We start from the raw sequence: 11,789 nt of genomic DNA on the forward strand, positions 1-11,789 counted from the left end.
CCCACAGGTCGCTAACATATCCGCGCCCCCCGAATATCAGCAGCTAGTTTCACATCAACAATGACTGTCTTCGCTGACTTCAAAGAAAAACACGCCAGTATTTCAATAAATATTCTGAAAATGTATTGCGATTAGCTTGTTCTCTATGCAACGTAGCAGCATCTAACACAGACAACAGACTGGTAAGCTTGCATTTTCTTGTCTAGCCTGTTTAGTAGGTTGGTGGAAAGCTAGCGGGCTAGCTAGCCAGAGATACAGTTAGCCTAGGCCCCAATCTTTGTATTTAATGAAGCATGGTCTTGGCGGACAGATTGGAGCCCGTCGCTCATTGTACAGGTCCACGTTGTTTTCGCCTTCAACCTCATGACTCGATTAGAAACGGCTCTTGTGAGCTATTTGACCCGGGAAGAGCAGCAAATGATGTAGCTACTAAGCTAGCTTGTAATGCCAGCTTCCGCAAAACTTGCACCATATTAAGGGATGCTATGCAGCTATTAACAAACTTGTTTAACGCCAGCTGTAAGTGATGAATATTTATGAGGAAGAACTTTTCCAGGGGATTTGATGTATTTGCCATCACACGTGTTTTGATTGGCAGTAAAATCTCAAGATTGCACAGATAATGTTTGTTTGTTTTGACTGTGCGCGCCACTCCTTTCATTATCGGCCCTGTGTCTAATCCAATCACTGACCAAAATATAACGTCATTACCAGCTGCAGATTGATGCTGGGCCGGTAAATTATATCCTACGTGATACATATCACAGACTGATTTAAATGATTTAGACCTATTGCTCAGTGAATATTATTAAACATGTCTTCCCAAATCAGTGTGACTGACCAGCTCTCTTGTTGTGAACAGGTACAAGGACAGAAGTCAGAAGTCTAGACACGTAGCTGGCAGAAGTGAGCCCTGGGTGTGTCTGCGATGGCTGGTGGAAGGAGAGGGGCGAACCGTACCACGTACTGCAGACCTCCACTGAGCAGTGAACCGGGCTCGGTCAGCAATGGCAACCACTCCACCAGCTCCCCAGTCACAGGGGTGCGATCTCGCACGAGGTAAGTCTGATGTACCCCCGCTAAACACACAGTGCGAGAGTAAGGAAATCAACATTGCAGTCTCACGGTTGGGGAGGATTTTCTCTCATCTGGGCGGCAGGAATGCACTATGAGATGGGTGTGCCATACTCTAGTTGTCCTACATTACAGCAGAATAATATACACTATGTTATAAAAGGCTCTGTTTCTGTCTGCAGGAATGGTTCGGGAACATGCATGTCCAGCCCCCCGCTGGCTGCACAGACGGTGGTTCCTCTGAAGCACTGTAAGATCCCGGAGTTGTCTGTGGATCGTAACGTGCTGTTTGAGCTCCACCTTTTCTTCTGCCACCTGATTGCCCTCTTTGTTCATTATGTCAACATCTACAAGACTGTGTGGTGGTACCCTCCCTCACACCCTCCGTCACACACATCACTGGTGAGCACTCAGTGGGGCAGCTATTGACTGACGATCATGTTTATTTTGGTGATCAGGTGTTACTAGGCAGCCGTCGGTTACTGTATCTGTATCTCTGTTGTTGTGACATTTGCATTTTGCTGCAGTAGGTGGTGGGTGTGGTGGTACCATTAATCCTGAATCACTATTTTTATTAACAGAACTTTCACCTCATTGATTATAACATGCTGGTGTTCACAATCATCATACTGGCAAGGAGGTTAATTGCAGCAATTGTTAAAGAGGTAAGAATTCTATTTTGACCATCACAGAATTTATGTCCATGATCTGTGTTTATATACATCCAACTATGAAATAGTCATAGTACTGTTTGTGTCAAAAACAAAAGCAGGATTTAAACCACAGATAGTGGAACTCTTTTGAAGGGTTATAAAAATGTTTTTCCTTTTACTCCATTTGTGCTGTGCTTTTATTTCTCTCTTACATCTATGATTGTGTTTCCATGTTGAATAAAAGTGCAATGGCTAAATTTATATTAATGAATTTGACTATTGTGTCTCCCTCTGCTCTCCCCCAGGCATCACAGAGTGGGAAACTATCCTTCCCTCATTCAATCTTTCTAGTGATGGCTCGGTTCGCTGTGCTAACGCTGACAGGTTGGAGCCTGTGCCGCTCCCTCATTTACCTCTTCAGAACCTATTCTGTCCTCAGCCTGCTCTTCCTCTGCTACCCGTAAGTATCCACAGGAAGAACAAACATGGTTGTATCCAAAGCAGATACTCACACTGTTATTCAGGGAATTTGGGTCTGGGCAGCTGTTGTCGGAATTAGGCCTGAATGTGAACTAGTTTCTCACCTAATAGCTGAAGGGTAACCACAGGCTCCTTCCACTTACTCTCTTGGTAACAGTGATGCCATAATCTGTGCTTGTCTAATGGACACTTATTCCTCCATATTTCCTCCAACAAGTCCATTTAGAAAATGTTTTTGTTGCTTCCATGCTGTCCACACACATTATGAAGTCCTGATGCATATTGCCTATATTTCATAGTTTGTGTTGTGCAGCTATAGTTGTTTTGGTTCCTGCTAGTGTGTTTGTTTTCATATTTTCTCCATCTATTATTATCTTTGCTATTGCTGCATATCAAATGTGTTGGAAAAAACTTGTGTATACCAAGATTTGATAGACACAAGGGATCATTCAGATCTTCCATCCATTTGTTGTATCTTAAGCATTATAGTGAGCCTAAATTGAAACATTGGGTTTATTAAATATTGATAACTTAATGCAGGTTGAAATGGAGTTTGAATGCAGTGCTGGCCTGTAATAAGAATGCAAACAACATATAGGACCAGGAAATGAGGTTTCCTGGTATATGATACTATATGTTGTTTGCATACTGTTATCCATAGTGTCTGTGTTTGCAAACATCTTCATTATGGGTGACACTACTACATCCCCCAGCAACCAGTTGACTGGCAGTGATGTGTTGAAGGTGGTCAAGTTTAACATGACTCCAAAATAGGATAACATTTTCATGACATCTACCTTCATTTTGGAGCCATAGTTAATTGGATTTTTAACGTCAGTGCAGACCGTTTTGTCACAAATGTGTGTATACAGTTTGACAATATTTGCTCAACTATCCTGGCAGAGCTGAAGCTTTGCTTTATGTATTGTAAAAGTTAATTGTAAGTGTTGTTTTCCGCAGATTTGGGATGTATATTCCATTCTTCCGGCTGAGCTGCGACTTCCGACGAGCAGGTCCGCTCTCCCCCATTGCCAGCATCGGCTCCAAGGAGGTGGGCAGCGTGGGCCGAGGCAGGGACTACTTGACTGTGCTCAAGGAGACGTGGAAGCAGCACACCAGCCAGCTGTACGGTGTCCAGGCCATGCCAACTCACGCCTGCTGCCTCTCCCCGGATCTCATCCGCAAGGAGGTGGAGTACCTGAAAATGGACTTCAACTGGAGGATGAAGGAAGTGCTGGTCAGCTCGATGCTCAGTGCTTACTATGTTGCTTTTGTACCTGTCTGGTTTGTCAAGGTGAAAACAGTTGGACTTTTTAAACATTAACTTCATCATTATTATGCTTCAATAACGCTTCTCAGTGCCTTAATATTTTTCTTCCTGTGTATTTTCCTGCAGAGTACACAGTACGTGGACAAGCGCTGGTCTTGTGAGCTGTTCATCCTGGTGTCAGTCAGTACATCAGTCATCCTCATGAGGCACTTGTTGCCACCTCGATACTGTGACCTGCTTCACAAAGCTGCAGCTCACTTGGGCTGCTGGCAGAAAGTAGACCCCTCGCTCTGCTCCAACGTCCTTCAGCACATGTATGTACCGCTCGTACTTTATTACTGAGCTTTAGGTACATTGGAGTCCGATCCTAAACTCACTCCCGCTGTCTCTCTTTGTGCAGATGGACAGAGGAATACATGTGGCCACAGGGGGTTCTGGTCAAACATAATAAGAATGTGTACAAGGCTATGGGTCACTATAATGTTGCAGTTCCATCAGATGTGTCCCATTACCGCTTCTATGTGAGTATTTCTAAATGAGCAACAGCAGATTACAGAGAACTCATAGTCTGTACTGACATAATCTATTTTGTAAAATACTAATATGACATCCTGTCTCTGTCCCTCCCCTAGTTCTTCTTCAACAAGCCCTTACGAATATTGAACATACTCATCATCCTGGAAGGTGCCATGATATTCTACCAACTCTACTCGTTGATATGTTCAGAAAAGTGGCATCAGACAATATCACTGGCTCTGATCCTCTTCAGCAACTATTACGCCTTCTTCAAGCTTCTCAGAGACAGAATAGTCCTAGGAAAGGCATACTCGTACTCAAACAGCTCATCAGACCAGAAAGTCAGCTAGACTTCGAGTTATTAGTGGTTGCATTCACTTTGGAACAACACAAACATGCCTAAAAGCTCTGTATTTTTTCTACAAACTGCATTTTGTGTCCCGTTTTTGTTCTGATCTGCCATAATAAAAAGAAATATTTTTGTATTACTTTAAACGTTTGCTTGGGTTTTATTTATCCTGACCACAAGAGGCCTCTGTTTCATAAAGTAAACTTAAAATGTGTACAGTTAAAATGTGCATTAATTGACTCTTCATTGTTGGAAAGTTTATAATGTTGCGCAATATTTAGTTTGTTTTTACCAGCTGTTTAGTATTTACATGGAAGCAAAGAAAGACCATAAGGATTTGAATTTTATTAACACTAAATGTATACCATTGGAGTATTTTACTTTGAAAACCATCTAACTGTATTTAAGTGGTTTGATGTTTGTTCTTAAATCTGTTGCTCATATTCAGTCATTTTAAGATTTTCTCAACCTTTTTGAGGAGTTTTTCTTACTCTGTAAACGTGTGCTTGTTCTTTGAGGAAAATCTGTGATCAAAGGGAAGTAACTTCCACAAGCAGTGTATGCCCATGGACGGGAAACTGGTCTTTATAAGAGAACTTTATAAAGTTAAAGAGCGTATATATAGATCCAAAATGTGTGTAAAATGGTAGTGACTGTCAATGACAGGGATGAGGACTGCAACGAAAGATGGAGAACATTGGCGTCCCCGTGTGGCCTGTCTGTGGTACCTTCAGGTCCAGAGTGGCTCTGAACCCCTTCAGGCTGCAAACAGCGGATATAAGTAGGTTACTTGCAATGAACTGATGAGTGTTCAGCGGTACACAGCATCCTGTTCTCTGCACCTGTATGACAGAGTAAACAGTGACCCTGCAGGGCCGGTCCTCTGCTGGCGCGCAGCGGGGCGCACTGGTACGTACACTGGCCCTTTAAGAAGGATAAAGACAACAGCTTCGCACGAGCCGAGCGCATCGATGCCGCGCGCTACATTTCACCAGTATTTTCCTCCGGTGCTGCAGGGATAATTCAACCTCACCGTGCTTTAGAAAGGCCAATTCATGTGCAGTGTACTTACGCGTCTTTAACAGGAGGAGAAATGTGACGGTGTGTCCAGCAGCCGGTTTGCTCTCTGGTGCGTTATTGATTCGGTAAGTCTTATTTGTTATCATTCGTGGGCGATAAATCTGTTTACACGTCGTCTCTCACGCTGAATTTAACAAACCTGGTGGAACAAACTGCTGTCCGGATACTGTCATTAAATAGGGCTTCTCTACAGTGTCGGTTTAATCCCAGTGAAGGATTTCAGCGTATAAAGTTGCCGTTGTGTATCACTGTAGTGGCCATCTTTGGATTCTACTTTGAACGGAGGCTGGCGCAGTGTTTGGGAGATAACATTATAACAGTGATTTCATCCATTGTAAAGGAATAAAGCATTATTTAGGCCCTGTACCGAGATCATAATGACTCTAATGCACTCACTCGGTCTGTTAATGTAATAATGCACGACTACTCTACTGCTGTAATAGTTTGAAGATACTAATATCGATGAGCCCACATATAGTATTTTATAAGTGAACAGCTAACGAGAATCAAATATAATACAATACAAGTCCGGTAATATGTTTTAATTTATATATTTGTATTTGTTGCAATGTTATTTATTGTGAATGCTTTACAATGTAAATTACTTCTGAGTGTAAATAAATAATAAATCAATACATAAGAGTAAGACCTTTAAACTCCACTATCCTACCACATAAGCAGTAGATTGATTTTCTCCTTCAGCCATTTGTCTGAAAGCTACATACACATTAGATCCATCTGTGTAAAATACAGTATGCTCAAAGGACTGAAGTTCTGCATCTTGGTGCAGCAATTCAGTCAATTACCTGTCAGTACACTCCAGTCATTCATGTAGTAAAAGATAAACACAAAGCCCACTGCAGTGCGGTGGAGCTTTCTTTGACAATTTGCAGCTCATATAATCGGTTTGCTGGGTTATAAAATGTCCCCAAAACAGTAATGCGCCCTCCTTCACTTCACACATATTCTCTAAGGTCTTTCCACTGATGCTGATCTAAAAATATCTTTCTAGGCTGCTGTTTCACTCCTACTTTTTGCACCAGCGGAAAAAAAAAAACCTAGAAAATTTCTTAGATTAAATCTAAATCCCATTTACGGATGCAGATTAGTGGTAAACTCCTCCTCACTGTCACTTAATTTAAAATGTTTAAATCTTACTCTGCTGACTTAGATTTGTCTGTGACAGGTAAGCAATATTGGGAATGCTGTTAAACTAATGAAAGCATCACTAAATGCTTTTCCTTTTATTTTTGTTGCAGAGTGGAGAATCCTGAGCTGCAGCACAAATTTTGGCACAGTCAGGATCTTCCACAGAGACCTTTCTCAGGGAGGGGAAGGCTGCTGGTTTTCAACTTCCTACCCTTGTTGTTTCAGGACGTCCTGTACATCAGCCAGGCAGTGCCCCCTTCATCTTACCCCAGAGAGCTCCACTCAAATAAGTAATAATGGAAGACAAACGCAAGAAGCGGAGCCCCAAGGTGTCTCTCCCCCCAGCCCCCTCCTCCCCCCATCAACCCCCGCAAACTCTCCGTCCTGCCTGCCAGCAAAAGTGCCACATTCTCTCTCGGCCTGCCGCAGCCACCTTCCCCCAAGAACAGGGGCAAGTTTAAGAGGTCCATAGGAGCACCAGGTCAGCCCAAAGAGGTCTTCACAGCCGTCGTAGCTCCACCAAAGACCACCAGGTTTGTGTCTCACCATAAACAGGAAAATCCTCCAGAAAACTCTGGTTGCAAACAACTGCTGCAAATGTTCTTTGTGTTCTTTGTGTTGTTTGTCCTCCATCATCTCATTAATTTTCAAACAGGCTAAATTACAGTATGTGAGATCACATACTGTGCTGTGTGCAGTATATTAGTAAGTGAATATAATCAGAATCAATATCAAATCAATAACTACCTGATTTTTTTCTCTCTCACCATTTTGCAATGACGGAGAAGTCAACTTTGATCATATATGTGGTACATTAAGTGTGACTGTGTAACTTTTGCCAATAAATCTCCATTTATTTAATGGTACTACTAACTACTTTTTTAGCATTTAGCTTAAATGCTAAGCCATTAGCCTTCATAAGCTACTGGTTATATTACCCTAAGAAATGCTGCAGCAGTGAAACCCCTGAGTGTGTTGAATTGACCAGAAGCTGCTAATATTGCTTTTGAATTCAGTTTTTCATTTGTAAGAGGAAGATTGCGTTATTTTTTTTCTACGAAAGCTGCATACTGTTTTACGTGTGATGGTGTGTGTGACTATGATGTTTCCTCAGGCCTCACAAGGAGAAGCCCCGGGCTCCACAGCCAGCAGGGCCCAGCAAAGTAGTCCAGGCTTCCCCCCTGCAGCACTCCTTTCTCACAGATGTCTCAGATGTGAGAGAGATGGAGGGAGGCCTCCTCAACCTCCTCAATGACTTTCACTCAGGCAAACTACAGGCTTTTGGTAAGATAACCTTGATTAGAGAGGCCACCAGGGGATATTCTGTTACAGACTCAGGATAAAGCCAGTTGAAAAGTGGCTTTGTTAAATTGAATCACACTGAAATCAAATAGCTGTGGTGCTATTTTTACAAATCTGGTGCCATGGAAATACTTTTGACTTTGCTGTAATCCCTCTGCAACCAAAAGAGATGCCACTTCAGAGAAGTTAACAGCTGCCTGGTTGCACTCATCTGATTTCTAGGTAAGGTGTGCTCCTTTGAGCAGCTGGAGCATGTGCGCGAGATGCAGGAGAAGCTAGCCCGACTGCACTTCAGCCTCGACAGCCACGTAGAGGAGCTTTCAGAGGACCAGAGGAAGTGTGCTTCTGACCACAACCTGGAGCACCTGCTCTGTAATGTAAGCACAAACCACAGCAGCACAAGGTCATCCTCATCTGGGTTTTTCTTTTCATAAGAAAGAGACACACAAACTCTGTTTTCACATAAACCTGTATGAAATGTTGAATATTTAGTGCCTTTAAATATCACTTTTTGCATCCCAAAACTGCCCCCTAAATTATAAGAAATCAGTGTGTTTCATTAATCTCTGCCATGGTGGACAAGCCACCAAACAGCATCATGTGACGTTAAAACTCTCCACTGAAAGTCTCCTCTAACAGGTTAGCAGTTCCTTAGTGTAGAGTGAGACAGGTTTTTATGAACTGTCTCGTCTGAGGCTACGGAGTAAAGTACTTACACAGAACACTGAAATGATGTTGTTGATACTCAGTTTTTGACCAATGTACATCAGCAAACCTTTTGTGGGTTGTGGTAAGTGTATTGTGTATTAATTATTATGTACAGTAACATAGCAGCCGATCAGAATGCATTTTCCAGCTTGTGCCACACGTTGATTGCATTCAGTTGTTTTGTTTTTATCCTTAACTCTGGCCAAACCATTTATTTACCTTTTTTAAAGACAATATAGTAGAAAACCTGGAAGGAATTAAATGAATGGGTCATGTAAGCACCCAAGTTTAGTTATTAAACCACAAAATGTTATATTGGAATAATAAATATTTTATATGGGGGATAACACAGATCCAGGGGATGACCTATAGTATATTGTGTGGACCAAAACTATTTTTCCTTCCTTTCACTCTTAGCTGTGAACCTTCAAATAAAGCACATAAAATAAAAATACAATTTGGTGAAGCATGTCTGACATTAATCATATAGTATAGTGTTAACATTACTGCATGCTTTGCTGAGTTCTAGTATGTTTAAATGTTAAATATTATGCACCATGTGTAGTCCAAGAATGCCTGGAAAGCGTTTCTATTGTTAGCATGTTGTGAGGCTCCTAGTTACCCACGCTTGGGGCTGGTATGCTGGGCAAGTTGCAGTGCTCTGTGTGTGTGTGTGTGTGTGTGTGTGTGTGTGTGTGTGTGTGTGTGTGTGTGTGTGTGTGTGTGTGTGTGTGTGTGTGTGTGCGTGTGCGTGTGCGTGTGCGTGGGAGGGAGGTGAGAACAAGCCATCAGCTCATGACAGATACTGCTGCCAGGAATACTTGTTAGCTGTAGCAGCGGTAGGTAATTGTGCCTCACAGCAGATGGGCTGTGAAGTGACTTTGCCTGGTGTGAATAAGAAAGGAAGTTGACCATTTGCTTTTGTAAACAATGTAGTCAGACGATGAACCGACACAAACAGGCTGTTATGTAATATGATCACATTTAGTGATTAGTCGCCTTGTACCGCCACTTCATTTTCTATTTTTGGCTGTTGCTATTTTATGATTCCCCTCTTGTTCATTTGATCCCGCAGCTGGAGGAACTCAGCACCTCAATGTATCCTTTCCTAATTGAATGTTTATTTATGGGAATCACCCAGCGCTACGGGTGCAGACACTGGATTTAAATAATCAGTTTTTCAGTTCAAAGTCATTCTGTGTGAATCCTTAATGTGTCTGTGTTCAGACAAAAGCTCCACTTGGCTGAGAACCAGGACCTGCCCAAGACATCTGGTCCCTGACAAAGTGAGGTGAAGAGGACGGCAACCACGCACTCATCTTCTCCCAACATCTAGCCGTCCAGGTTGCCATGGCATTGATCCAGCTGCCTTAGTAACAGAATGGAAAGATCCACAGGAGGAGGGGCTATTTCTTTTTTCCATTTGGTCAGTGAAGCAGAGGGAACAATACAGTGACGCAAAGCAGCAGAGCATTAAATGACCACTAAACCAAAATCATAAACCTCGCATTCATGGCACAAGAAATGATCAGAGGGTTTGTGGAACAGTTTTGTTGGAAAAGACATGTTAGAAAGTTTTCAGCATGTTCTTGGCATCGACTGACTTGGCTCCAGTTATTTGTTACATCATTTGGTAACAAATAATTTAATCCAGGTGTAGTCTTTGGTTCTGTATTTGTGTTTTTCTTTCAATCACAAGAAGCACATTTCCATGACAGTTTCAGAATTTGTGTCATCAATATTACGCCGTGTCTTTTGTGTAATTTCAGAAGGTATTTGTCTCTGTTAGCGAAGGTAAGAAATGTGAGCCATACTTAAGTAGCAAGCATATTTGGCCCTTGTCGACAACACCACTGTGGTTAGCTCAGAACTTTAAAGGGAGTTTTCACTTTTGCTATTATTCTAAATACGCTCCCTCATTTTTATAGTTTTATAGTTTAAGTTTGATACTGGAAACGGACTGGATTTAATACAAGCAGGTCAACCTTTGTTATAACTGTGCATTTTAAAGGGACTATGTGAAGAGACCTAGTTGTATATTTGATTCATTTACATACCATATATAAATTGATGTTTTGCCAATGTGCAGTCCAGCTACTGTATCTGTTGACACTGATGGTTTAATATAACTTGAGTTTGAGTTTTTGGCAGTGTTTTTTCGGGATTGCCTTTAGGCTTTGTTTTTTGTGAATGAGGGCCCAGTAGCAGCATCCCTCCAAGCACAAGCTCATCCACACTGCTACTGAAATGCTGTGAAATCATCGACTGTAACATGTAGGTCACAGGAACTCTGTCCAGTCCGACATTCACCTGTCGCTGATGACAGTGTTGGACAGCACATCCAGAGTACTGCAGCTAGCAAACATGTCTGTTCAGTACAATTTCAAAATGGCAGCTACTTTCATAGTTAAAAGGTTTGTGGGGTGAGATTATGATTTGCGTTGTATTTAATTAAAAACTTGGCAGCAATGGGCTTGGCCATAATATTTAATCCCCCATAGGTCAATTAAAGTGATATTAGAGATCAATCCGAAACATTAAAGCATGTTAAAGCATTGGTGCATTAAAAATGTAACATAAGTCTTTTTTACTGCTTGCTAAGCCTACCTCTTTTATAAGGCCTTAGCCTGAATTGCCTCAACAGTGATGAAAACATGTCTCATTCTTGGTACCCCGACAATGATTCTTTGCAGTGGGGCTGCAACTAATGATTATATTTTAGACCATAAGACATCAGAAAATGTCCATCCCAGTTTCCCAGAGTCTAAGGTGATGTATTCAGATGTCTTGCCATGTCTGACCAACCCAAAGATAGTTAGTTTATATAAAAAAAAAAAAAAAAAAAAATAAAAAAACGAATCGATTGTCAAAATAGTTGATTAATCTGTTGATTGACTAATAGTTGCAGCTCTACGTAACAGTCAGCTTTTTCTGTTATTTTACATATTAAGTGTAAATTCACCAGAAGACTGGATAACATTGCATATGAATTGGTCAAAACAACGAAACCCTTGGGAAGAATCTCATGTTTATGCAGTAACTGTACCCATCAATAAAGTAGGTATCTTAAAAAGCATAATGTGTGTTTCTTGGCTAGAATTTGAGTCATTTTTCATTTTAAAAAGCAGTAATATATAACATTAAATAATTCAATAACATTAATAGCTGTGGTCAGTTCCCTTTACCCCACTACCAAACCCATTAAAAT

General features: G+C 41.5%; 2 protein-coding genes across 2 annotated transcripts; both read left to right on the plus strand.

The window, feature by feature from the left end:
• On the plus strand, window positions 1-4,488 carry tmem39b (transmembrane protein 39B). The gene is made up of 9 exons (XM_051395900.1): window positions 1-182; window positions 863-1,059; window positions 1,257-1,476; window positions 1,656-1,739; window positions 2,033-2,187; window positions 3,168-3,501; window positions 3,604-3,791; window positions 3,878-3,998; window positions 4,110-4,488. Exons 2-9 carry the CDS (start codon window positions 929-931, stop codon window positions 4,341-4,343), a joined length of 1,467 nt encoding a protein of 488 aa, XP_051251860.1. The 5' UTR covers window positions 1-182; window positions 863-928; the 3' UTR covers window positions 4,344-4,488.
• Window positions 4,489-5,158: 670 nt separating this feature from the next.
• Window positions 5,159-11,660, plus strand: ccdc28b (coiled-coil domain containing 28B). The gene is given in 7 exon segments (XM_051391543.1): window positions 5,159-5,487; window positions 6,682-6,909; window positions 6,911-7,104; window positions 7,686-7,855; window positions 8,096-8,250; window positions 9,657-9,679; window positions 9,809-11,660. Coding segments are annotated over 6 exon segments (639 nt in total). The 5' UTR covers window positions 5,159-5,487; window positions 6,682-6,867; the 3' UTR covers window positions 9,864-11,660.
• Window positions 11,661-11,789: the final 129 nt, after the last annotated feature.

Source organism: Dicentrarchus labrax, unplaced genomic scaffold, assembly GCF_905237075.1.
Source record: "Dicentrarchus labrax unplaced genomic scaffold, dlabrax2021, whole genome shotgun sequence".
Classification (NCBI taxonomy): domain Eukaryota; kingdom Metazoa; phylum Chordata; class Actinopteri; family Moronidae; genus Dicentrarchus; species Dicentrarchus labrax.

Excerpts from the sequence above, each read along its gene's own strand:
- tmem39b (XM_051395900.1), top strand. The coding sequence starts at position 929 with ATGGCTGGTGGAAGGAGAGGGGCGAACCGTACCACGTACTGCAGACCT. Across the intron at positions 1,740-2,032 it reads TTGCAGCAATTGTTAAAGAG|GCATCACAGAGTGGGAAACT; the intron begins GTAAGAATTCTA and ends GCTCTCCCCCAG. Across the intron at positions 3,792-3,877 it reads TCCAACGTCCTTCAGCACAT|ATGGACAGAGGAATACATGT; the intron begins GTATGTACCGCT and ends CTCTTTGTGCAG.